The 27,908-nt window shown below is 40.7% G+C and overlaps 2 protein-coding genes across 4 annotated transcripts in view; one reads left to right on the plus strand and one right to left on the minus strand.

Annotated features, from left to right (window-relative positions):
* The window catches only part of LOC139353044 (programmed cell death protein 6-like), a 101,647-nt gene that overhangs the window by 17,226 nt on the left and 56,513 nt on the right, over positions 1–27,908 (minus strand). Inside the window, exons 1-3 of one of the 3 annotated variants that reach the window (XM_070996172.1) lie at positions 6,760–6,888; positions 6,331–6,706; positions 6,017–6,261 (exon numbers count right to left, since the gene is read on the minus strand). The exons of 1 other annotated variant lie outside the window; for it this stretch is intronic. In XM_070996172.1, coding sequence (XP_070852273.1) covers positions 6,175–6,261; positions 6,331–6,706; positions 6,760–6,818 — 522 coding nt within the window. In that variant the 5' untranslated portion in view covers positions 6,819–6,888 and the 3' untranslated portion in view covers positions 6,017–6,174. Of the gene's footprint in view, positions 1–6,016; positions 6,262–6,330; positions 6,707–6,759; positions 6,889–27,908 lie in introns of those variants that run through there. One more of the 3 variants, XM_070996171.1, reaches the window with a different exon arrangement.
* On the plus strand, positions 20,286–23,587 carry LOC139352720 (uncharacterized). Its single transcript, XM_070995350.1, has 2 exons — positions 20,286–20,370; positions 23,271–23,587. The coding sequence occupies exons 1-2, from the start codon at positions 20,286–20,288 to the stop codon at positions 23,585–23,587; spliced, it is 402 nt and encodes a 133-aa protein (XP_070851451.1).

Consider the following 27,908-nt stretch of genomic DNA (forward strand, 5'->3'; position numbering starts at 1 on the left):
TCAGATCAGCAGATTCATCGTTCTTAAGAAGGACTGTAAGATGATTCCTTAAACGTCCAATGTTGGTCCGACAAGACAGCAGACTTTGTGTTGTAAGTTAAGGTGAAGCAGCAGCGCATACAAGTACTTAAAGCGAAATGTGATCGGAACTAAGATCATGTGATTCATATACAGTTATAAAGTTGGACGAAATATCCTTATAGAAAGCCAAATCAATTTCCGTTGGAACCTTGCATCAGAAGGAAATTGCGTTGGTCCTCTTGTAGCTAAGACTTGCAGACTTTAAGACTTAACATGATCTAAAGTATCAACACCTCTCGGTGAAGAGCGGTTACAACCCCAAAGTTGTCACCAGCTATGACAAAACGATTTGAAAATTTGCTGAAATCACGATGTCCCTAAGTCCGTGCTTAAGGTAATTGCAAAAGCTTGACAATTTACTGTTCAGTTTGACAGTTTGATTGGCCGTCAATAAATCATATCCAAAAATTCTGAGATGTAAGCGGCTGTTGAAATGCGTTTCGTTTATTAGCATCAATTCAATTGAATTAGCGGTAAAATAGTGTTCAAACTCGAGTCTTTTGTCAGTGAGATCACTGGCGTTCTAAAATGAGAATCGAATTCCTAAATTATACATGTATGCATGACGCATCAGACGGCAAACTGCCGGTTCATAAGCGCAATCATTTTTATCATCATTGACATTATCTGGTCAATACGGCAGATAAGTACTTCAAAGCCAGCACTATACGAAGGAGCCACAAGTAAGTGAAAGTGATAGGACCAGAAGACGGGGAGGGTATAGCTCGGCCCCAAGCATTCTGAGCATGAAGACGGACAGATACATATTTAATTGATGGTTGTTTTTTGGTTGTTCCAGATTTGGGACGATCAGAAATGCTTCTAAAAAGCATTTTGGTGGGATCAGCAGTTAATGCACTTAAATTAACCCTGAGACCTAGCGGTGCAAACAGGGTTTCGAGATTCATGAACACCACGTTTAGCGAATTTGGGAGGCTAAAAACAGTATGTTTTAGTGTGTCCAATATCCTGACAATTATAACACCTGACAACTTCATATCGGCGTTCAGGAGGGACAATAGAAATTGACTGATATGCCAACGACTTAATGTCGTAGACTTTAACATTATTTGGCGACGACTCTAGCTCAACAAAAAAATTATTAACAACTATACATATACTTCAACAAAATTCGTATTATAATATATAACGTTCAACTATCCTTGCCCCACAAGTTGTCTTTTCAGTTGTTTCGAAATATCTCCAAGAATGAAATTAACAAACTAAATTAAAACAAGGAATTTCGCTTCAGAATATATTACAAAATTCTCGCGAGCGATTAATGTCCAAAAAAGTGTCTCGACCAGAATGGAAATAGTTTATCAAATCTGACATAGCCAGAAACTAATTCATAACTTTATCAACTGAGTGAGTCTAAGCAATGCTTTAGTGTCGCCCCCTAGTTTTCTAAGGTACTTTCATTAAAAACGGCGCGCATTTTAAGGTAGCCATTTAGTCGCTAGGGCCACAAACTGACCCTTACCCCACCCTCCTCTACACTTGACCCATCTCTATATTACGCCTGCGAACAATACTTTCTGTTAGGTCGGATTAACGTACGAACTCCTTTATACTTGTGGGCGCTAGGCGGATTGCGAGCAGTTTTGTAAAGTAAAATTAATATTGCTAAGAAATACTTGTCGAAACTCAATATTGAATTGAAACTATGGTTTATTTGTATTTTTACCCTTAAAAATAAAAAAAAAGTATATGAAAAACTTGCAAGTCCCAAGAATTCAAAGGTTAACTCAGTGAATGCAGTGTGTTGAAATGCTAAATAGTTGTGCTTAGGAAATAAATATAACCAATCATGACCTTAAGTGTGTTAACTCAAAAAAATGTTTTTAAATGAAACCTAACTAAGTAAATAATTTCTACGCTTTATAGCATCATTATACCCGTTACTCGTAGAGTAAAAGGGTATACTAGATTCGTCGGAAAGTATGTAACAGGCAGAAGGAAGCGTTTCCGACCCCACAAAGTATATATATTCTTGATCAGGATCACTAGCCGAGTCGATCTAGCCATGTCCGTCTGTCCGTCTGTCCGTCTGTCCGTCTGTCCGTCTGTCCGTCTGTCCGTCTGTCCGTCTGTCCGTCTGTCCGTCTGTCCGTCTGTCCGTATGAACGCTGAGATCTCGGAAACTATGAGAGTTACAATACTGGGATTAGGCACGCAGATTCCTGAGATTCCTGCGCAGCGCAAGTTTGTTTCAGCACAGTGCCACGCCCACTCTAACGCCCACAAACCGCCCAAAACTGTGGCTCCTACAGTTTTGATGCTAGAATAAAAATTTTAACTGAAATGTATTGTTCTCATCAATACCTATCGATTGACCCAAAAAAAAGTTTGCCACGCCCACTTTAACGCCCACAAACCGCGAAAACCTGTGACGCCCACAATTTTCATGCTAGATAAAAAATTTTAACTGAAATGTATTGGTCTCGTCGATACCTATCGATTGATCCAAAAAAAATTTGCCACGCCCACTCTAACGCCCATAACGCTTAAATCTGTATACCGCCGGTAGGTGGCGCATTTTAATCTCGCTTTGCTGCTTGCATATCTCCATATAGCTGAGTAACGGGTATCTGATAGTCGAGGTACTCGACTATAGCGTTCTTCCTTGTTTTACTTAGAAGCTACATATTGGTAGATTTAACTTTTTATTATTTATTTAACATTTTCTGTATTTCAAAAATCTGCGGTGATGGATAGGGAAGATTTAATACAAATATTAGCATTGATAGTGCATGAACGTGGTGTGGCAATCCTGCCATACTACCCAGTAGTATTAGTTTGGGACCCTACGCCGACTCCTACTGTTGGAAAAATATTTTGTGGCTTCTTCATTATTGATTAACCATCAAAATACTATATAAATATTATGTTTTGATAAAAAATTTAAATTTATATTTTAAACATCTTAGAATAAACAAGAGAAATCGCTACAGTCGACGTCCACTCATAAAAAGCTTTAAAGCTCAAAACCGAGGTATGACCGTCGAAGAAGTTTATGAAAAGAAGCGAGTTCAGTTTGAGATTTGTGAATAGCAAGTCGGTGTTCTTCCAACATAAAAATAAGATTATAACCAGTTTAAAATTAAATTAAATAAAGTTTTTTTTATATTAAACTTATGGTGCAAACTTTATTGGGTCGGAAACGCTTCCTTCTACCTGTTACATACATATTTCCGACGAATCTAGTACACCCTTTTACTCTACGAGGTATAAAAATACATTTTTTAATATAATTGATGGGTTAATCCTATTCTAGACAATTTACATTTTTATTTGATACTTTGCTCATTCAAATATTGCATTGCGATCCTTATGAATATGTTTAACGCATCCACATGCATGCCCAAACGGGTACTCGGGAACTCATTACGGAAAAAAAGGTCTAGGACCCACTTTTAAAAAAAAAACCTTCTTATTCTATTTACACGGGTGCGGTACAAAAGAGAAGGTATCTGTTGCATGCACATAGGTGCATATATTTAATTTGCGCCTATTTAAACCAACTAAACGCGTTATTGTGCGCATTAATTTAGAATGCACCTGTAAGCTGTACCCAGGATGCACCTTTATGCACCAAGAACTACATTCTGTAAGCATTTATTTAGAATGCGCCTGTAAGCTGTACCCAGGATTGCACCTATATGAACCAAATACATTTTTTAGAATGCGCCTGTAAACTGTATCCAGAAGAAATATCAGTTAGGTTCCCAAGCAATACATTCAACAGGATTCCAAATTCATAATTTCTTTTATTTTCGTTTTTAGGAATCCAAATAGTTACTAGCTAAATCGCTAAATTTAAATTTAATTATAGATTTAAGGTTCTTAAATTTACTGCATTAAAAAAGAAATTGTGAAAATCTTCTTCGACTGAAGTCCACTCTGAGAAACGAAAAGAAACTATTAAATTTAAACAATTTCAATATAAGAACCTGTACAAAATAATAAAATAAAAATTAAATTAAATCAAAAAGAGATATAATATTTATATTGAAGTATAAGGAGTCATATTTTTTAGACCATACGCCACCTTCGGGTTTCATCTTTGTTTTTTACATTCCCATACAAATAAGCCCGAATGTATCATATTTAAGCATATGTAAAAGGCACCACAATGCGCTGCACCTAGTAAGCACATTTGCCTTGGAAAATTTTCATGTGTGTCGTTTTGTGTAAAAACAAGAGAGAACGCTATAGTCGAGTACGTCGCTGTACGCTTTCAAAAAAGAAATATCAGTTAGGTTCCCAAGCAATACATTCAACAGGATTCCAAATTCATAATTTCTTTTATTTTCGTTTTTAGGAATCCAAATAGTTACTAGCTGAATCGCTAAATTTAAATTTAATTATAGATTTAAGGTTCTTAAATTTACTGCATTAAAAAAGAAATTGTGAAAATCTTCTTCGACTGAAGTCCACTCTGAGAAACGAAAAGAAACTATTAAATTTAAACAATTTCAATATAAGAACCTGTACAAAATAATAAAATAAAAATTAAATTAAATCAAAAAGAGATATAATATTTATATTGAAGTATAAGGAGTCATATTTTTTAGACCATACGCCACCTTCGGGTTTCATCTTTGTTTTTTACATTCCCATACAAATAAGCCCGAATGTATCATATTTAAGCATATGTAAAAGGCACCACAATGCGCTGCACCTAGTAAGCACATTTGCCTTGGAAAATTTTCATGTGTGTCGTTTTGTGTAAAAACAAGAGAGAACGCTATAGTCGAGTACGTCGACTATCAGATACCCGTTACTCAGCTAAAGGGACCAAATGGTCCCTTCTGCAAGCAGTAAGCGAGATTGAAATGCGCCACCTACCTGCGATCTAATACATGGTTATGTGGGCTGCAGACAGATTTAAGCGTTATGGGCGTTTGAGTGGGCGTGGCAAACTTTTTTTGGAGTCAAACTATAGGTATTGACGAGACTAATACATTTTAGTTAATAATTGTATCTAGCATAAAAATTGTGGGCACCACAGATTTGGTCGGTTTGTGGGCGTTAGTGGGCGTGGCATGTTCGCGTAACAAACTTGCACTGCGTACAAGGCTACGGAAAATCTGAAATCCCAATTCTCTATCTTCTATAGTTTCTGAGATATACGCGTTCATATCTACGATTTTTTGAAGTTTGTGGGCGGTTTGTGGGCGTGGCAATCGCCCACGGCGTGGGTCAATCGATAGGTATTGATTTGAGTTTATCAAATCTGACATAGCCAGAAACTAATTCATAACTTTATCAACAGAGTGAGTCTAAGCAATGCTTTAGTGTCGCCCCCTAGTTTCATCACTTTCATTAAAAACGGCGCGCATTTTAAGGTAGCCATTTAATCGCTAGGGCCACAAACTGACCCTTACCCCACCCTCCTCTACACTTGACCCATCTCTATATTACGCCTGCGAACAATACTTTCTGTTAGGTCGGATTAACGTACGAACTCCTTTATACTTGTGGGCGCTAGGCGGATTGCGAGCAGTTTTGTAAAGTAAAATTAATAATGCTTAAAAATACTTGTCGAAACTCAATATTGAATTGAAACTATGGTTTATTTGTATTTTTACCCTTAAATAATAAAAAACTTTTTGAAGTTTGTGGACGGTTTGTGGGCGTTAAAGTTTGCGTGGCAATCGCCCACGGCGTGGGTCAATCGATAGGTATTGATGAGAACAATACATTTCAGTTAAAATTTTTATTCTAGAATCAAAACTGTAAGAGCCACAGTTTTGGGCGGCTTGTGGGCGTGGCACTCTACTGAAACAAACTTGCGCTGCGTAAGAAGCTCAGGAATCTGCACGCCAAATCTCAATAGCCTAGCTCCCATAGTTTCCGAGATCTCAGCGTTCATCCGGACGGACGGACAGACGGACATGGATAGATCGACTCGGCTAGTGATCCTGATCAAGAATATATTTACTTTATGGGGTCGGGAACGCTTCCTTCTGCCTGTTACATACTTTCCGACGAATATAGCATACCCCTTTACTCTACGAGTAACGTGTATAAAAATGCCAGCTAGAACGATGGAATGCTGGAATCACACAAGCGTTTACACTGTAAACATTACAGTGGCGGTGTAAGTAGAGCGAGGAATTCTGAAGACTCGCGAGTCAGGTCAGGGGGCACCGCTTGTTTTAAATCCAATGCAATCTAGCGTCAAAGTTACAAGTAGCTACTGCATAATAATAATAATGAGTAATAATTTAAAAGTATACTTACATATAGCACAATACAACATTGAATAAAATCATCAAATAGAATTGTACCATGTCCAAAGCGATCAAACTTGCGAAGCAAAACCTCAATTAATTGGTCGGATAAACGATATCCGAATGAGGTGAGTGCTGTTTTCAGCTCAGTTTTGTCTATGTTTCCCGAACCGTCACGATCGAATGATCGAAAGCAATTTTGCCAATCCGTCACATATTTCCATAACGCTCCGAAGTCTTGGAAAGATACGGTACCAGTACTTTCGCGATCAAACATTCCTATCATCAAACGGATCGTTTCGGGATTAAATGCAGACCAGGTACCATTCGAAAGGGCCACTTGTAGCTCATCCGCAGATATATGACCGCTTCTGTCTTTGTCCACTCTGAAAGCAATTCAGTATTACCCAATTCTAAACGTTTCATATCTGATGCTTGCCTTTGAAAAACATCCCAAAGAAATTGTTGATCTGGCATTCCGCCATTGTTATATGCCATATTTGCTGATTTGTACTTATTAATTTATTCCACCTAGAGGTGGAGAAACTTCGATAAAATCATCCGATACATGGCGACTTCCGATGCTTTCGTCATACCACTAATGTAATACCTATTCACACAGAAAAGGTTTCCGCTTATAGCCTAGTACTCACATCGACGAAAACCGCGAGCTAACCATAGGAGTGAGCGAGAGGCAAATAAGCGGCTAACGCTTTTCGTCGGGTCTGTTTTTCAGAGCGGTACTCAGATGAGCTAAGGAAATACCAGAAAAAATACCATATTTCGCGAGTGAACTTTCGATGAACGCCGTTAGCCGCAGCCCAAAAAATTAGAAATTTAATCTTTGGCGGTGTTCGTGCAGAAGCGGTGAAGAATTTAAAAATTAAAAATGGAAGAAAAACACCAAAAACGGCTAAAAGAGATCAGTGCAAATGAAAAAGGACACCTAATCGAAGCTGTTGCCCATTGTTGTGGGACTTGACCGACAGGAAGCAATACCACAACCGGGCAAATCCGCAGAATAGTTGAAGCGCTGGAGGAGATCCACTAAAGAATCCCAGTGCCAAGGAACATGGGACATCGTTCGATCTCCGACGAGCTCTCCATTGAGAAATCCACCTCCACCAGCTACTTGACAGCTAAAGCGGAGTTGCAGGACGCGTCGGCTTCTGTAGGGAGGAGAAAATATGGTCTCCCGCTAAGGGACAGCTGGAGGAGCCATCACCAGCCATTATTGGCCAGCCTATTGGGACTCGGAGCTGGACTGCAGAAGGCGCGGGAAAGATAGCGAAGCCTCCGTGGGACGAGAAGGAATCCTTAAACTAACTCACATTTACAAAAATAAAAACATTTGTTGAACATTTTATTTATTTATATTTTAACTTCTTTGTGCACCAGCAGACTCTTCTTTTTTTAAATTGCTTCAATTGATTTGTTTTCCGTTTGGCAACAAGCCCATCTGCTTGACAGTAAGACCATGCCACATGCATTGCGGATGAACTTTAAAAACTTCGGTCACACTACAAAGAATAAGATTTTTCGACTAGTTAAACTCTTAGCAGATCTGAGTACTAGGCTTATGGAACTTTTTTTTCCATTCTAACTAATTAATAAAGGTATCCCTAAAGAAAAGGCAAACAGCTCCTGCAGCAGCAACGCCTCGACATACAAATAAAAAAAAATCCGAAAGTTGAAAATAAGTCGAAGACGCGAGCTAGGTATGAATTCGGAAAATGAGGGACCCCAAAGTTCCATTTGTTTTTTTTTTTTTTTTGCCTTTCCACTGTTATAAATGTTACCAAAGTGGTTTTAAAATGCGATGCTCATAATATTAAGGCATACAAACAAATAACTGCATAACATTTGTTTGAAAATTAAGCCTGCTACACCAAGTCATTTCCTCCACATCTATCTGCCTCGAACTCTGGCATATGAAAATAGTCAAGCCGTTCAAAATTAAAGCATACAAACAAAATACCACATGTACTAATTAAAAACCTATTTTAAATAAACGTCTAATTGAACAAAAAAATGTGCGAATAAGTCTAATCGAGGTGGAAAACTAATGAAAAAAGAAATAATGAAAACAAGATAAGCGTGCGTCTGTGTGTGTATATTTGCACTCTTAGCTGACGGGGAACATGAGAGTCGTTTAAATAAAAATTCTTTATAATACCCACTGATATCCTTTTGATAAAAAAATTTCATTTGCAAATCTTAAACAGCTTTAGCACATATCTTTCAAAGCCAAAACTATTACAAACCAATATATTATTTTACAAACTAATTTTGTCATTCTCAAGTTTAATTATAGCAAATAGATTCACGGCTTTCCCTCACACATTTCCGGTACATTATTATTTATAAAATAAATATATATTAATACCCCCTTCCGTTCGAAACGGTTGGAATTTTTGACAATTGTGAAGCTACGTTTCCCACAGAGCACATCCACCATCTACCATCCGATAACAGCTGATCTGGCTTGTTGAACCCAGCCTGTTGCTTCTGCCCCTTCCACTTTCGATTGTTCCCTGTCTTCATTGTTTACGTTTTCGTAATAAATGTTTCAATTTTAACTGTCAAGAAGAAGACCTCAGAGTTGCACCAAACAAACATCGCCTTCCTATCGCATAAAAGAGTCCGTTAACTTAGGATGAGGAACTAACTGGGAAATGTTCGGAACGGCAAAAATGGTGGAAGGATATCTTTGGGACCACCAGTGAGACAATCCGAAAATATCGTTTATTGGAAATTCTTCCAGAAATTGTACAATTAAGATATTAGGAGATAAGAGTTCAATAAAATGTTTTATCCATTTATTTGTAGTCACTCAATTTGCACGTCCTCTTCTTCGGGTACGGTTTGCTTATGCCGAACAGCTGTTCGCTATAGCGAACACTATTTAAACAAGAATACGCTCAAATGTGAAAAAGCCATTTAAAGGTGTGCGCAGAGGCTATGCGCAAGGTACGTTCATAAAACAAATCGTTTTTATAATTAATACCCTCTGCACACTGCATCAATTGCATATGCAGATCAAGTAATCTCTATATCAGTGGTCGGCACACACATACCATCACAAGTTTGCCTTGCATTAGTGTGAGTGTAACAAACACGAAGTTTGCGCGCGGCGTGCTGTAGCGAGACGTTTCTCTGCTTTGCACTGAGATCCTCTGCCGCAGCAACAAAAAAGCGCGCCGAAGTTGAGAAAAAATGACCCGAAGACCCATGCCGAAGTCACACGAACATGTACGTTATACGTGAGCGAGCAGAGGATGGGCAGAACACTTCCCTATGCTCACTAGATAGGCCGCTGCCGACCACTGCTCTATATGAACAAGAATCCCCTTGAAAGTGGAACAGCAATCTTAAGCGGCTGTGTACATAACGTATGAGACAAACGGTGCGCGAGGTATGTTCATTAGGGCGGTCCAAAAAATGAAATCTTGTTCTCACCCCATCATATGGTTGATCAAAGTGTACAACACATGTATTCAAAAACTACAATTTTTTGGTTGGGTGTTAGACCTTGCTATACGTCCTCAAAATTTCTTTTAAAATTACTCAAACGACATGTATACCAGCCATAACCTTTTTTAAAGAGATCGATATCCTTTCCCCTACATTGTCAACACTAATATCTCAGACAATTTGATTTAAAAAAAATTTACGACAAATACCGAAATGTTTTTGGAGGGAAAACTAAACTCAGAATTATACACAACGGACTTTCGATTCAACTCAGGGCCACCTACATATATAAAAAAAATATTTTTGATCAGCCCCAATAGTGCGTATGAGTTTTAAGCTTTGAAACCGATTCGCAGACCCTATGAACCGTTTTTGAAAAACTTGCGGATCGCTCTAATGTTCATAAATAAGAAACGCGTTTCCTGTTCACATAGAGATTCGCTGAAACGAACAGCTGCTCGGCATTAGCAAATCGTACCCGAAGGGAGAGGACGTGCAAGCTCAGTTGCTCCGAAAAAAAGCAATACAACTCAAAACTAAATATAATTTAAACGCAAACATGTGTAATGCTTTCAACGCCAAATGATTATATAATTGATATTTCCAAATTTATCAAGGATGAGCTGTCCATTCAGGTAAACGCAGTGAAATGTATAGGGACTATTGTGTACAAAGAGTGTTGCCACGAGAATTTTCCCGTGATAGAACCAAAGACATTAGAATACAAAGATGCGTAACACCATACGTTTTTTTTCACATCATTTTTTTATTCTGGCTCAAGGCTCTCTTGAAATTTTAAATTTACTTATTTTATATGTATTGATTTTAAAATATGTAATATTTGTATAATATATGTTTAATCCCTAAAGATTTATAAATGGAAAGAGCGAAAATTCTGGGGATACGCCCTCAGCCTAAGCCGAATAAACTAGAGCATCCACTAAGGTTCGACCTGACCCCCCAGTGGCCCCAAACAGCACAAAACACAATATTTACAAAGAAATATAAAATTGATTTGTAATGCTTAACTCCTAAAATTGTTAGAATTTCGACATTTCTTGTTTACCAAAATGTGAGCTTTGAAAATGCTTTATTATATATATATACTTATAGGTGATTTTTTTTAAAGTTTTTTTGAAAAGTTATTTATTAATCTTGAGATTAGCATTTTAGACCAAGTATGTATGTATTTATTGTATTATAAGCAAGCAAAAACAATAATTTTCAGCTATGTATGTATGTTTGGATATGCTTTGCTTTGCTTATATTGTGTGTGTGTATGTTTCTATTTGTAAGTTTAAATACATACAAAAACGATATGAACTTTCTTTTAGCCAATGCAAAATATATCTAAGTTATTTGTCAAGCTTAAAATTAATAATCATCGATTAAATGTGGAACCATGAATATGAAGTTCTTCTCTACCTTTTTTATGGTATACAAATCTTCACGTGTGTTTATGTATGTATGTACACATGTTTCAATTTAATAACATTTTTTTTTTAATGTATTTTTACACAAATATTTAATGCATTTATAATTTCTTAACAAATAGAAATGTGTACATATGTACATATTTAAAACATAAATACATATGTATACATACATTTTTACGTATAACCGATGTTTAAAAATAACTACACAAATATGAAAATATTGTTCCATCTCAAATTTCTAGCGTTTTTGTTTTACCAATAACAAAATATAACGGCTTTTGTATTTTTATACCCGTTACTCGTAGAGTAAAAGGGTATACTGGATTCGTCGAAGTATGGGTGACACGCCCACTCCAAAGCCCACATACCGACCAAAACTATGACTCCTACAGTTTTGATGCTAGAATACAAATTTTAACTGAAATGTATTGGTATCGTCATAACTTATCGATTGATCCTAAAAAAAATTGACACGCCCACTCTAACGCCCATAACGCTTAAATCTGTCTAACGCCCACATAACCATATAATGAGATCACGGATAGGTGGCGCATTTCAATCTCGCTTTGCTGCTTGCATATCTCCATATTCCTTTGGTCCCTTAAGCTGAGTAACGGGTATGTGATAGTCGAGGTACTCGAATTTATGTTAATCTCAATTTTTAGTTGTGGAATATTAAATAATTGCGTACGCCTTAGTGGATGCCCTCTACTGCCAAATACCCGTTAATCAGCTAAGAAGGGTGCAAGGGAGATGGAACTGAAATTTGCGTTCAAGTTAGTTTTAAAGCAAAAAAGATGTTTAGCTTGCTGTTTGAATATTTCATAAAATTTTATTTTTGTGTGTATATTAATCTTCGAGTAACGGGCATAAAAATGCTATGTACCGTAGTAGAAGAGAACATGATGACAAATAACAAAGCTTTAATTATTTTTCCATTGATAATACGATCTGTCATATGGCAGCTCTATCATTTGTTTGGCTTAGCTCAGACGTATGCCTAGCTTAATTTTGGTAAGAAGGGATCATTTTTTTTAAGTAAAGCTTCACTAAACATGAAGGATAGCATAAATCGTCCTATAATTTAAATATTTATAAGACATGGTTAAAATCAAACGAAAAAAAACTTAACAAGGTAAGATTAGTGACGATCGCACGTTCAACGTACACAAGTTCTAAAATCAACTTTCGTGACGAAAAATGAATTTAATATCTTAAATTATAGACGTTATGTTCGCAAAAAATGTCAATTAATTCATACACATTATCAGTATATTTAGATTCACGTCGCAAAGAGATATAGTATGTTCGTCGTGCATGGTAACACGAGATTTTAAGGAATCACTGTCCATCGAGGATATTTAATTCGCGGCCATAATAACAATTATAGATTTTTTTCGAAGTTTTAAAAATGATTATTTAACAACGGATGGAATGTTTATATATTTGTATACTTTGCTTTAAAATTCAATTACAAGAGAGCCATGCATTTCCGCAGAACAACATTTGCACCTAAATTCTTAAGATTTTGGGGGCACATTCCTCTGTTCTAGAACATGGTTTTGTTAAGCGAAGATCGACCACCACTAACCTGCTCGAATTGACATCTTTTGTAATAGATGGATTTAACAAAAAATTGCAGACAAACGTTATATATACAGATTTTAGTAAAGCCTTTGACTCTGTAAACTCTCTTCTTTTATTCAAATTAGATCAGCTCGGGTTACCGAATAATCTGTTAAGTTGGATTTAAAGTTATTTGAATGTTAGATCTCAGAGGGTTTTATTCAAATACGCTGTTTTCAAGATGATCAACGTGACATCTGGAGTGCCTCAGGGCAGTCATTTAGGCCCTTTGCTGTTTATTCTGTTTATAAATGATCTTCCTTCTATCGTAAATCACTCTCGTGTACTAATGTATGCTGATGATGTTAAGCTTTGTTTTTCATATAATAATATTGAATCTGGTTTCTGCTTGCAGTCAGACATGAATAGATTTCAGGAATGGTGTCGGTACAATCTTTTGAATTTAAACTATCTTAAATGCAACGTTATGACTTTTTATAGGGGTACGCCAACGTTCATGAGTTACTCTCTTCAGAACATGTCCTTGGACCGAATATACTCAGTAATCGATTTAGGTGTTCTCCTAGATCCTAAACTTAAATTTGACTCCCACATAACCTCTACTGTAAATAAAGCTATGAGTGTTCTTGGGTTTCTAAAGCGTTGGTCTAAAGAATTTGATGATCCATACACTACCAAATTATTATTTACCTCACTTGTCCGTCCTAATTTAGAATACTGTTCTTCCGTTTGAATACTGAGGACTCAGTATCAAGTGCACATTGACCGTATAGAGTCCGTACAGAAACAATTTCTTCTTTTTGCCTTACGGGGTTTGAACTGGGATCAAAACGTCAGGTTGCCTTCTTACTCGAGTAGATTGCTATTAATTAATTTGCCTAGTCTAATAAGCCGTAGAATTATGCTTGGTACTATTTTTATGAATATTGATTCTGTAGATTTGGTAAGCCGCCTAAGTTTCAATGTTCCTGTTAGGCTAATGCGAAACTACCATCCTATCAACTTCTCACGATGTTCATCTAATTTTAGTCAGCATGAGCCCATTCGCGTTCTTTCTAATAATTATAACAGCCTATTTAATTTGTTCCTCAACTTCTATCCCTCTATTAAAAACTAAAATCTTTGCTTTAGTCGTGTTGATCTATGTTTTGTCCTATGTCTATGTACCTTCTTCGCGAACCGTATTTGCCCGAAACAAAAATGGGCCCGCGCGTAACAAGCACGTGCTTGGTGTCGTTTAGGCCAATTGTTTGTATTGCTCTTAGTGCATTAACGTTCAACAATATATAAAATAAGTTTTTTTTACAAAATTTAAATGGCTCTAAGTGTAAGGTAATGACTTTTTGTCGTGTCAATCCTCAATATGCGACATACACCCTAAGTAAGGACTCGTTACATAGAATAACTGTTGATTCAGTACTACATTATTTTGAATTGGTAACGAACTTATTATACTAAGAATACAATACTAAAATGTTATAAAAATCTCGTATGTACCACCGACTGAAAGCTGGTCTCTCTCGTCTGAAAATAAAGACGCCACTTGCGTGAAAAAAATAAAAAAGATCACAAGTGGACAAGAGCAAGAAGCTCAAATATTGCAACAAATCAAAAATAAACTGATCAGCAGAGAAAAGGTGTTTTTAATCAAACAATCCATTCGACGACTACATCGACTGTGGTTTGTGTGGGCTAGAACTCGGTCTTTCGAGCCCCATAATCCTGAATCGGTATAACCCTTACCAGGTAATTACCCCAACAAATGGTCTTTCGAGTCCCATAATCCTGAATCGGTACAACCCTTACCAGGAAGTTACCCCAACAAATGGAAGTGTGTATGTGTTGCCGAGCGTGATCTTGGACATGCAAGTTATCCAGCTCATGATCCCAGCCTCTTTACCCAATTTATAAACACACTCTTCATATACAATTCTTAGCTGAGAACGTCTTCCAGCTCGAGCGCCCAGCCGCCTTACCCAAGTCGTAAACAATTTCTTATAAACAATTCTTAGCGGGGATCCACTTAATCAGCGTTCCCACAGAATCCCAATTAGCTCCTCCACTTCAATCGAAGTTCATTATTAAGATTCAATTGCGCCGCAGTCCTCCTAACATAAACTAAGCTGGGTCCAGCTAATGTAAACACAAGCATCCGGTCAACACCCGGCGAGCCCCAAAACTGGAGCTTAATCCGTTTAGCAATCGAGCAGAGAATTTGATCATCCGATTTCCCGACTCACTTGAGTCCAACCCTTGTCCAACTCTTAATGAGTTCCCCAATTCTCTTAATCCGAGGTTTGTTTGTCAGAAAATCGGCCCTTGGCCAGGCAGTCCGTTTTTGCATCCGAGAAGATCGGTTCAATAGAAAATATTGTGAATAGTTGAATAAAAGTCGCTATTAAGGAAAAGTTGTAAAGTTGTAACTTAGTGAATAAAAAATAAAAATAAATTTTTTAAAATTATTCGCAAGTGAAATAATTAATTTGCACAAAAGAGTCTGCACGCACATACATTGAAAACGACTAGTGTGTGTGCAAATGCGAAAATTTGGGTAGCAAAAACTTGCAAGTTTGAGAGTGTGTATGTTGTTTGTGCCTAACCGAAGTAGACACTTCCGGGTCACACCGCGGGACAAGGGGGTAATGAGCACTTGTCGCTGGCACGGGGACGCTTTGATGGCAGGACGATCGCGTCGCGGCAATGGTAACGATGGTTACTGTGATGCCGGACCACAGCCGATGCTGGAGCTGCGCTGAGGGTGAGCTAACGTGGTTAGCTACTAGTTGAGATAGTGTATTACGAGCCCTATTCCCAGATGTAGGAAGTAGAACCGCGGAGTTAAGAGGTGTGTTGATAACTGATTTATTCTTCATTTGGTACATGTTTATATACTACTTGGAACACGGAAGTTTGTGTAATGATTAGTGAAGTAGGCTATATTCTAAAGTAGGTCAGGGAATTATGATTATGGTAGCAGTTTGCGTAGTTGACTTTGCGTAGTTGGCTGACACTGCAAAATGTGCTGACTGCATCGGGGGGTCAGTGTGCCGTTGAGTCGGTGAGACGGTGAGTTAGTGAGACATATAATATGCTGATCAGCCATTCTCATATGCAGTGGGTGCTACTGTTCCCAACTTGGCTACTGCTTGATTTGTTGGGTGTGGTCATGTTGAGTACCTTTGGGTCCGAACATTCTCCCCCCCATTGAGGGGTACCCTCAATTAAGTCGTGATGTCGGTCAGCCCTTGACCGAATTGTATAGGAAGCACCTAACAAATCATTGACCAAGGTGGATCTTTCCTTCAACTACGGTTCATGTTTGTGATTCAGGTCCTTCACATCTTCTTGATGCTGCTTAACACTCCCCTTTGCGATAAAATTGACATTATCGTGGGGACTGAAATTGTGCTCTCGTAGAACTTGATCATTTGGCACGTCTATGGTATGTGGACATTCTGCAACAAAACTAAGATATTTCTTGGTTAGGTTTAGAAATGTTGAACCAACGTCAGCCTTCTTGTAGGTTTTAAATTGATGAGAAGTCGGTTCTATATTCATCGGATTTTTATCTTTTGTTGGCTCATAAGCAGCGTTCGGTCCTGCAAAATCACCTCTGCCTTCTACCAGAATAGGGTTGATTTCCGTATCAGATGAGGTTTCTTTATTGAGATAACCTGTGATTATATAACCAAGCCTAGTGCCTTGTGCCAAAGGTTTATTAGGTCTTAGTTCAAGAAGTTCACCGGTTATTACACGAGAATACACCTCAGACCCTAAGGTTAGGTCAATGGGTCCAGGTTGCCGAAAGTCAGGATCTGCTAATGGCAGTTCCCCGGGAATATTAAGATCGTTATCAATCGATACTGACGGTTGGTCTGGAATGACTGTGGGAATAATAAATACCTCTAATAGTTTTTCAAACCCTGATGTACAGGATGAGAGCTTTAGTGTTGCTCTAATTGCTGTTGATATCTTTCCTCCGATTCCAGATATTTCAATCGGTGAACCTTCCTTAAGAGATAGCAGATCTGCCATTCTCCTTGAGATAAGATTCACCTGTGATCCACCATCTATTACAGCGCGACATGTTTGTAATTGACCGTTTGGCCCTTGTAATGAGACCTTTGCGGTCGCGAGCAGAGTATATCCTCCTACGTTGTCGTAGCCTGCAATGGTTACCGCGCCGGCCACTGGATTGCTAGTTGGTCCTTTGTGTAACAGTGAATGGTGCCGTTGCTGGCAGACTCGACAATTGGTCGGTGATCCACAGTTTTCAACCATATGAGCTGTAGACAAACAATTTGTGCATGCTCCTATTTGAATAATGGCTTGGCGCCGAGTTTTGGGGTCCATTTCCTGGAAACGGCTACATGCTCTAAGATTATGTGGTCCTAGGTGACAAATCTTGCAGCTCTCTTCGTTGTGAACTGACGTTCAATAAACGTTATAACACTCCTTAACGTTGGAATTTCCGTTGGTGCATCCGCTGAATTTTCTAGAGCAGCTAGAGACTGCTGGTCTAGTTTTCTTCTGATAAGAAAACACAGGATTGGATCCCAGGATTTTGTGCTGATATCGAGGTTTTTAAGAGTACTCATTGAGTTTTTTATAGTGTCATGTAAGGCCCTTAGTTGGCGCGAGGAGCCGTCTATAGGCCTATGGTCAATAATTTTAGCTATGGCGGCGAATACTAATATTTTGCCGTTCTGGTACCTGGCCTTCAACCGCAACCAGGTGTCGTCATAGCCCCCCTGTGAGAAGGCTGTGTCTGTCAAGACGTTCCTCGCTTCACCACGAAGCGAACTCTGTAGAATATGTAGTTTTTGACTGGCCGAATATGGTTTGTTATGTACCAATTCCACAAAGAGATCATGGAACCGTGGCCAGTCTAGATACTCGCCGTTGAACTCCGGAATGCTAATTGGCGGAAGGTTCAAGTTTAGGCTCATTGGCGCGTCGTTTTCTCGTAGCAGGTTCATTTCGTATTCCTCATATAATGTGTGGAATTGGGCTAGCTCTGCTTCTGCCAGAGCTGCGGCCCCAGGTGTGCTATCCAATTCGTCGTGGGCTTGCCTCAGTAACGCCCAATGGAGTTCCAGGTGCCTTTGTAGGGCTGGGGTGACAGTTGGGGCGTTCGAGGCTAATGTTAATGATGACTCCAATTCGTTGCATCTTCTCTGCAACTGTCGGATCACCGTGTCAATTGCGGAATCTCCTTTGACTTGATCTCTTGTTGTGAGCTTGATGTTGGCCGAAATCCGTCTGGGAGCCTTCGGAAGCCCGCTTCCAGTCGGCATGTTGTCCAGAAAGATATTCTGATATTTTTCGACCAGCTCTTTAAGTGCTACTAGTCGTGAAGAGTACTCACTTCCAGTGGGTAGTGCCGCTTGCTGGACTTCTTCATCTAGGTCGCAAAACTGCTGCAAGAGATCGTTTAACTGATTAAGCTTACCGGAATAATAGCCGTCTCGGTGGCGTCGGTCGGCAGAATCCTTGCCATAATTCTTAATGAGCTGTTGGATTTTCCCTTGCAGCTCGTTTTGGGTGTCTAGTATTCGATTGTGTAAATCGATTCTTGTGTGACTTGTTTCCTCAATGAATGAAGTAGACATATTGTGTGTCTTGGAAACAAAGAATCTTGTGAAGCTGGATGAAGCTGAGTATCCTGTGAAGCTGGATGCAGCTGAGTATCCTGTGAAGCTGGATGAAGCTGAGTATCCTGTGAAGCTGGATGAAGCTGAGTATCCTGTGACGCTGGAAGAAGAAGCGTATCCTGTGAAGCTGGATGAAGCTGAAGTTCCTGTGACGCTGGAAGAAGAAGCGTATCCTGTGAAGCTGGATGAAGCTGAAGTTCCTGTGACGCTGGAAGACGAAGCGTATCCTGTGAAGCTGGATTAAGCTGAAGTTCCTGTGACGCTGGAAGAAGAAGCGTATCCTGTGAAGCTGGATTAAGCTGAAGTTCCTGTGACGCTGGAAGAAGAAGCGAATCCTGTGAAGCTGGATAAAGCTGAAGTTCCTGTGACGCTGGAAGAAGAAGCGAGTCCTGTGAAGCTGGATGAAGCTGAAGTTCCTGTGACGCTGGAAGAAGAAGCGAATCCTGTGAAGCTGGATTAAGCTGAAGTTCCTGTGACGCTGGAAGAAGAAGCGAATCCTGTGAAGCTGGATGAAGCTGAAGTTCCTGTGACGCTGGAAGAAGAAGCGAGTCCTGTGAAGCTGGATTCAGCTGAAGTTCCTGTGACGCTGGAAGAAAAAGCGAATCCTGTGAAGCTGGATTAAGCTGAAGTTCCTGTGACGCTGGAAGACGAAGCGTATCCTGTGAAGCTGGATTAAGCTGAAGTTCCTGTGACGCTGGAAGAAGAAGCGTGTCCTATGAAGCTGGATAAAGCTGTGAGTCCTTTAGTGGGAAGGGGGTTGCTTGAGTGTGATCATTTGTTGTTAAAGGATCACGTCGGGGTCACCAATGTTTGTGCCTAACCGAAGTAGACACTTCCGGGTCACACCGCGGGACAAGGGGGTAATGAGCACTTGTCGCTGGCACGGGGACGCTTTGATGGCAGGACGATCGCGTCGCGGCAATGGTAACGATGGTTACTGTGATGCCGGACCACAGGCGATGCTGGAGCTGCGCTGAGGGTGAGCTAACGTGGTTAGCTACTAGTTGAGATAGTGTATTACGAGCCCTATTCCCAGATGTAGGAAGTAGATCCGCGGAGTTAAGAGGTGTGTTGATAACTGATTTATTCTTCATTTGGTACATGTTTATATACTACTTGGAACACGGAAGTTTGTGTAATGATTAGTGAAGTAGGCTATGTTCTAAAGTAGGTCAGGGAATTATGATTATGGTAGCAGTTTGCGTAGTTGACTTTGCGTAGTTGGCTGACACTGCAAAATGTGCTGACTGCATCGGGGGGTCAGTGTGCCGTTGAGTCGGTGAGACGGTGAGGTAGTGAGACATATAATATGATTATCAGCCATTCTCATATGCAGTGGGTGCTACTGAGCGCCTGGTACTGTTCCCAACTTGGCTACTGCTTGAATTGTTGGGTGTGGTCATGTTGAGTACCTTTGGGTCCGAACATATGTATTGCCGAGCGTGATCTCGGACATGCACAGAAGAGTCTTCACACATACATTGACGACGAGTAGTGTGTGTGCAACTGCGAAATTTGGAATTGGACAACTACAACCTCAAGAAGATGCCTAAGACACGTCTAAAGAAGCAAAAGTACACCCAGGAGAATAAAGGATACGCCGCGACCAGGCATCTGTGCGGCAAATCTACTGGATATGTCAAAGGCAGCGGTGATGCCATGCGCAGCATCAACGCAGAGCCACCAATCTCAACGATCCGTTAAAGCCCAAAAACTCCAGCTTCAAATGGAGCATTTACAGAAGCAACAAGAGCTGAAAGCTAAACGGATGCATCTTGAATTTGAAGAGAAGCAGTCTGAACATACAGATGAAAATGACCGAAATCGAAGAAGACAACAGCAGCCAAGACGACCAAGATGACAACATCGGCGATGAATACGACAACGGCACCAGGACACGTGAGTGGGTTAACTCTTCTCAGCGAAAGCAACCAATTTAAATGCGATTGTTAGCTTTATGGCTAGGCAAACAATTAAACGGGAGTTTCCTTTATTTAGTGGTGACTCTTTAAAACGGCCATTTTTATTGCTGAGTATGAGAACAGTTCTCACATATAAATTTAGCATCTACGAAAATATCAATGCCACAAAATGTAAATGATATAATTGACATATTAAGAAACCGATTCGGACACTGAAGCCATCACTGAAAATTGTGATGGATAAAATTCTTGCCTTTCCTGTAATCAAAGAGGATAAATATGACAGCCTCATCACTTTTTATGATATGATTACTGATCTCATTCAAACTTTACTGTCTTTCAATGATGTTGATCAGATTCGTAACAATTGGCTGTTTGGGGAAATTCTTGAAAAAATTCAGGTTTCTCAAAGAATATCCTTTATAAAAAATTTTCAAAAAATAAAGTGCGACGAGCCGAAGATTATTGTATTTCAGGAAATGTTAAGTCAAACCATAAAAGCAGAGACATTGCTCGGATTCGGTCTGAATAAATCAAAAGAAACAACACTAATAGTCTCAAGTCCAGTCAAGACAGTTGAAAAATCCAAATACTATTGCAACTATTATAACACATTTTCCAAAGCTTAAATCCTTGAGTGTCGACAAATGTTGGGAATTCATATCTCACAATAAGCTATGTATATCTTGTCTGGGTTGAAATCACATTATGATAGACTGCAAACGGAAAAAGCCTTGTAAAGCAGCAAATTGTAAGTTTAACCACAATTTTTTGTTGCATAAAGACAAAGACAACACAGCAAGCGTTTCCCTTGATATGCCTGGTAATCCTAACCAAAACAAGACACTTCCCGACACCAACTGCAACATTAATTTTTGGTTGTAACAAAGTATTACCAAAGGTCATTCCAGTCACACTAATAGGTCCTCACAAAGGAAGCCGAAACGAAGCCTTGACAATTTCATTGATCGATGAACAACTAGCGACTGACCTACAACTAGAAGGACCGACATGAACTTTAAAGATGGTTGATCCAAAAGAAAAGACGGTATCATGCCTAAATCTACCTCTACAAACCCTTTTAATAAGTGACATGTCTGAGACCTACAAGTTCTTGAAGGACATTTCCTTTTGCTCCTACCAAAATGCGCATCCAAAGATTATGATTGGTCAAGATAATTGGTCAGTCATAGTATCTCGGAAATTTAAACATCAATCATTTCAAGGTCCTGTCGCTAGCAAAACGGCGCTAGGTTGGGTTGTACATGGAACTGTAGGAATGATTAGAGAAATTCAAGATAGAAATTATTCATGCCATCTATTTAACTGCGTAGGTTAGGACAACCCCAATGATGACCTGGACATTCTACACAATCTGGTTAAATGCTATTGGTCCATTGAGAATGAGTCATTAACCCCTCATGACTTTCAGACGTTACTTGACGACAAAAGATGTTTGGAAATTGTTGATAAAAACCTGAAACGAGTCGATGACAGATTTCAATGTTGTCTATTTTAAAAAATTGCCGACATTAAACTACCTGAAAGTTACAAGAATGCATATTCTTGTTTGTTTTATGCGAAAGAAAAATGGACAAAAACCCTGAGCACGGCAAGAAGTATAAACAAACTTTTGACTCCTACATACAAAATGGGTAAGTGAGGAAATTGACTTCCGCAGAGAAAACTAATATCACTCCCCTGACCTACTACCTGCCATACTTTGGAGTTCTAAATAGCAGTAAGCCTGACAAACTTAAAATAGTTTTCGACGCGGCCTCCAAAAGCCATGGTTATTGCCTTAATGTTTTTCTTTTGCCAGGTCCAGATCTATACAGCCAATTGTCAACAGTTCTAATGAATTTCGAAAACACAAAATTGCCTTTGTCGGAGATATCAAAGAGATGTTTCTCCAAATGAAAATACAGGAGTCAGACCGTTGCGCAAAAAGAATTCTGTGGTGAGACTATAATCGACAATTCGAACCGGGCGTGTACGAAATACAAGTTTTATTTTTTGGCGTTAAATGTAGTCCAAGTATTGCCCAACAGGTCAGAAACAGAATCGCCTTAGATTTTCAAAAGCCTGTAAGGACATAATAACAAAACATTACATGGATGACTATTTGGGTGGAGCTCAAGACACTAGTACAGCCTTAAAATTGATCAAGGACGTTACGTATGTACACAAGGCAGGTGGATTCGACATGCGAAATTAGATATCTAATTCTCCAGAAGCTTTAAATCAGATAACAGACAACACTCCATCGAAAAAAGTCACAGAAAAGAATTTGACCGAAGAGCGAGTTCTAGGTTTAATTTGGGATCATAAAAAAGACATATTCACATACAATTTAAAATTTTCTAATTCCCATTTTGAACTTCTTAACAATCTCAGACGACCAACTAAGCGAGAAATATTAATAATAACTATGACCATTTTTGATCCCTTAGGGTTTCTTTTAAACCTTTTAATATCAAATGAAATCCTTGTACAAGCCAATTGGGATAGCGGAATCCATTGGGATGACTTCATTTCAGACGATCAATTTCGAGTTTGGAGGGCATTATGTAGCAACTTAAATAAAATAAACGATTTTTACATAACAGGCAGTTGACTACACTACACAATATAATATCCAATTACATATATTTTGCGATGCCTCAAAATACGCAACCGCAACATGCACTTACTTACGTTTCGAGTGCAACAGCCAAATAGAAACTACCTTGATTTCAGCTAAGTCGCGATTAGCGCCACTTAAACCAATGTCAATTCCTAGACTAGAGCTTCAAGGAACCTTGCTAGGAGCTAGACTAAGCAAAGCTATTAAAGAAACATTAAATCTTAGAATAGACTCAACTTTCATGTGGACAGATTCGGAGATTGTGTTATACTGGCTGAAAACGAGCAGCAAAAGGATCAAGACTTTTGTGGCTCAGGGCTTGGGAGAGATACAAGAATTAACAAATTCAAGCGAATGGCGACACGTACCCTCAAAGCTGAACCCCGCTGATAAGGCAACAAAGATATCATCCTTCGACTTCTCATCAAATGAGTTATGGTTGACAGGACCGCCATTTCTAAGAAAGAGTCAAGATCAGTGGTCATTAGGCAAAACAGCTTTTAGTCCAGGCAGGTCTGATGATAGCGATAAAGAGTTCGTAAATCTGACTACCATTCAAAAGCCGTAATTTACTTTACCGGACGTCTCAAGGCTCTCCAATTGGATTAGATTCTTAAGAACAACAATCTCTATCAATAATGAGCTAACTGCCACAGAACTTTTCAAAGCGGAAAAGTTAATCTTTCTTAGCATACAACAAGACAGTTATTATCAGGAAATTGAAAAACTCAAATGTAATGTACCAACTTCAAGCAGTCTGAATAGTCTATCCTTGCTTTCATCTAGCGATAATCTGTTAAGACTCATAGGCACACTAAATAATTTAAGTTAAGTAAAAATCCAATTATCTTAAGCAGAGATCATCCAATCACGAAATTGCTCGTTCAGTACTATCACGTCCAAAATTGTCATATCGGGAGTGAAACTGTAATTGCCAATATCCGCCAAAGGTTTTGGATTACAAATTGTAGAACTACAGTAAAAAATATTATTAAAAATTGTAAACAGCGTAAAAACAAAAAAGCAAGCAAGCTTCTTTAATGGGTCAGCTTCCAAGCTGCCGTATAAAGTCTACCGAGAGAGCCTTTTTGAAAGTAGGTATTGATCATTTTGGTCCAATATAAGTTACACAGAATAGAAATCATGTAAAGCGTTAAAGTCATGAGATTGCTGAAGACCTATTTTGCAATGCGTGCATGCATGTATTCAGACAATTTAGTTGTAGACGAGGATTTGCGACAAAATTATATTCAGACAACGGAACCAATTTCAGGCGCGCTGACAAGGACATAAGGGAAATCATTCAAGAGTGGCCAAGTGACAAGTTTACTCAGTTTTTAACCACGAAAGGTTGCACTTGGTACTTTGAACCACCCTTGTCCCATCACATGGGAGGAGCTTGGGAGAGGCTCATACAGTCAGTCAATAAATATTTGGGAATTCTACTAAAAGAGAAATATCCTAGAGAGTACATTTTAAAAACTTTGTTTTGTTAGATCGAGTTTATGATTAACAGTAGACCACTTTTGATTGTTCCTACAAGCTCCATTTCGGAACCAACTATCGCGAATCCTTTTACACTGACACCACTGATGGTGATTAAAGACTTTTAAATATGTGGAAATCGTCACAAAGACATGCAGACATTTTTTGGTTGAAATGGAAAAAACAATGTAGACAATTTCTAATACTTAGTCGTAAATGGACACAAGACAACAATGTTTTGAAGGAAGGTGATGTAGTTTTGTTAATGGAATCCGATCTTCCTAGAAATATTTGGCCAAAAGGCATTATTGACAAAACGTATCCATCAAAGGATGGGCGTGTGCCTATTGTTGATGTAAAAATTAAAGACCATATTTATAAGAGACCTGCTGTAAATATAATTAAACTAGATTTCAGAATAATTTTAAGTATAGCCGTCGTCTACATTTAATTTTCCACGACTCCAATACTTGGGAGGAGGATGGATTCAGTACATTACTATATTAAGAAAAAAATACTGAAATGTCGTATGTACTGTAACGAACTGATTTTTATGGTCTGCTCGCTACGAGATTCGTGCGGCTAGCTCAGTATATTGTGTGTTCGTCCCACCAAATTTATATTAACGTGACCGCCCAGTAGCTCAGTGAGAAAGCATAGAATTCACGGGTTCGTATTGGGTTTTATTGCGGGTATATTATTACAAGTGTCTTAGTCGCTTGGTTGGCCTTGACTCGTTTCTTGTGACCCTCGGTGCTTCCGACGGCCCTGATTGACTCGACGACCTCTCGCCTTGACGACTCGGTGCTCCAGTCCTGTAGCTCCCTGAAGATACTCGCAGCTCCCTGAAGATCCTCGCCGCTCCCTGACGATCCTCGCAGCTCCGTGAAGACGCTCGCTCGCTGCTCACTTGTCACGCGTGGCTTGGTGACTGCTGGTAACGCCTCGGAATCGCGAGGGGTATCGGCCGTACGGGCTTAGGGAAGCGTCACCGTTCTCAGACTAGGGTGAACAGAAGCTGCGCTCTCCAGGATCGCTCCTTTCGACACACCGCCGCCTGTCCCTTGCTCTGTCCCGGATGGTCCCACTGGGTTTCTGGTCAGCCCGCGCGGACAGTCAAGGCGGAACGCCAGGAAGCTGCCTCGCGCCTTACTTCGCTTCCACGCCTAGTGTAAACGAACGTTCCACCCTAGCCTCACCCTTTTGCCTTTTGTCCGGGACGTTTCCGTGTGGCTTTTGGTACTCGGGGTTCGGGCACGCCGCTCCGGGACCTCGCAAGTCGAATCCGTAGGGCTCTCCTGGATAGTTCCACTCGAGACCGTACCGATCGACCGCTCTCCCTTCTGGCTTGTTATACTCGTGGTTCGGGCGCGCCGCTCCGGGACCTCGCAAGTCGAATCCGTAGGACTCTCCTGGACAATTCCACTCGAGACCTTACCGATCGACCGCTCTCCCTTCTGGCTTGTTATACTATTTCCAGGCGTAACGCCAGGACTTTGTGGACCGGGTTAATCGACCGCCTTGACCTAGCCGTGTGATGCCCTCTGGATCTCAGCTACCTGCGTCTCAATTCGGAGATTCCTGGTATCCCAATCCCGAACGTCTCGACGTAGCAATCTCGCTCCTTGTAGGCTCCCACGGCGCTGCTTCTCTGGCGACTCGACTTGCTGCTGCCAGCGCTCTGCGGCCTTATATAGGGCCTCCGGGAACCGTTATTTCCCTCTTGCGCACGGCCCGCTGGATCTCTCCACTCTGGGTCCAAAGTCCGTGCCTCCTGGATGACCCACTTGTCGTTCCCGTACCGCTTCCAATCGATGCTCCGCCCACTGCTGCCATCCCGCTGATTCCCGTGATGCTTGTGGCACGCCTGTGTGCCGCTCCACCGCCGAGATGTGGCACTTCCTCTCCCGGTCCAAAGTTCACGGGAGAGTCCAAAGTCCGGTGGAGTTCCGTTACCCGCTTTTGCACACGGCACTCTTGCCTTGCCCGCGAAGTCTCCACTCTCTCTCGATCTCCATCCTTGGTCTCCAAACTCTCTCGCTCTCCTTTGTTGGTCTCCAAACTCTCTCGCTCTCCTTCATTGGTCTCCAAACTCTCTCGCTCTCCTCGCCGCGCCGTTACTACGCGAATTCGCCGCGTATCTGGCAAGCGGCCGGCCATCTGCTGCTGTTTCTATTTGTGGGGAGTTATTCAACTCCTCACATTCCCCCCTTACTTCGGGAAACATTTTAAACTTGTTCCTACTCTCCGGCGTTTTCTTGTTTATCCTAGCCTTCGAGTCCTTGTGAATCCCGCGGCGCTCCCTCGTTGCTCCATCGATACTCCCACGACGCTCTTAACTCCGTTGAGTTTCTACAGCGCTGGCCATCCTCCTCGTAGCAACTTGAATCTCCCGCGCCGATATCTTTCCTGACTCCACTGGGACATCGATACTCGTGTGCTATCGATCCCCAGCTCGCTGCTCATCGCTGCGTTCTACTCCTTTTCTTTGCTTCCTCCGCCTGGTCACACCATTCGTGTGTGATCGATGTGCGATATCGATATCGACGGTGCGGTGTTGCCACCTGCTCGTTGCGATATTTCCACCTTTGGCCGATATTACCATTTGACGTGTACCCATCGATCGCACTTTCATCTAGTGCCAATCGATCGCCTATCGAGGCGCCCCCTTCCCTGGCTCATGGTGATTTTGCAACTTTCTAGGTAAGTTTTCGCATTCCCTCACTCCTTTCTATTTCATCCTTTCTCTCTCCACACGACCTCTCTCGCCTCTCGTCTCTCTCTCTCGCCCTTCAATCGTCCTCAGCCTGCTAAGCCTGGCTTTACGCTGGCAACACTCGAAAGCTGGTGCGGAGAGGACTTCGCATTTGCTTCGCTGCAGGTAAGTATTTTGGTGTCGCTTGGCTGCTTCCTGTATTAATCCAATATTGATTTCAGGACGCTGAAGCTGCCATGTATGCCCCTTACTTCTGGCCCCTGTTTCAGCCGCGTTTCCCGTTCTATGCCGGTTTTTTTTTTTTTTAACTCTGTTTTTCGTGTTATTTAACTTTTATTTCTGCTCCTCGAACACTCTCATGCCCGCCAGCCCCAACCGGACGCGGAACGCGCGCATCTCTCTCCACACGCGCACGCTGCGCCTGCCGCCCAGGATGCGAGCCTCCTGTACCACCGGTGTCTCCGCGATCCCTTCGGGCCACTCCGTCTCCGCGATTTCTCGCCATCGCTGGCCTTCCGGCGCCGACACCGTCCGCGACAACTTCGGCCGGGCCACCACCTCGGACACTTCGGGCGCCGAGTCCTGCCGCTTGAGCGGAGGACGGCCGTTTTCCACGGGCTCAGGCCACACCCAGGGTCCTCGCTCCAGAGGCTCCGCGGTTACTGCGCTCCCGGTAGGCGTCGGCGTC

Source organism: Drosophila suzukii, chromosome 3 (genome assembly GCF_043229965.1).
Source record: "Drosophila suzukii chromosome 3, CBGP_Dsuzu_IsoJpt1.0, whole genome shotgun sequence".
Classification (NCBI taxonomy): domain Eukaryota; kingdom Metazoa; phylum Arthropoda; class Insecta; order Diptera; family Drosophilidae; genus Drosophila; species Drosophila suzukii.

Excerpts from the sequence above, each read along its gene's own strand:
- LOC139352720 (XM_070995350.1), top strand. The coding sequence starts at position 20,286 with ATGACCGAAATCGAAGAAGACAACAGCAGCCAAGACGACCAAGATGAC. Across the intron at positions 20,371-23,270 it reads CGACAACGGCACCAGGACAC|ATTCGGAGATTGTGTTATAC; the intron begins GTGAGTGGGTTA and ends TCATGTGGACAG.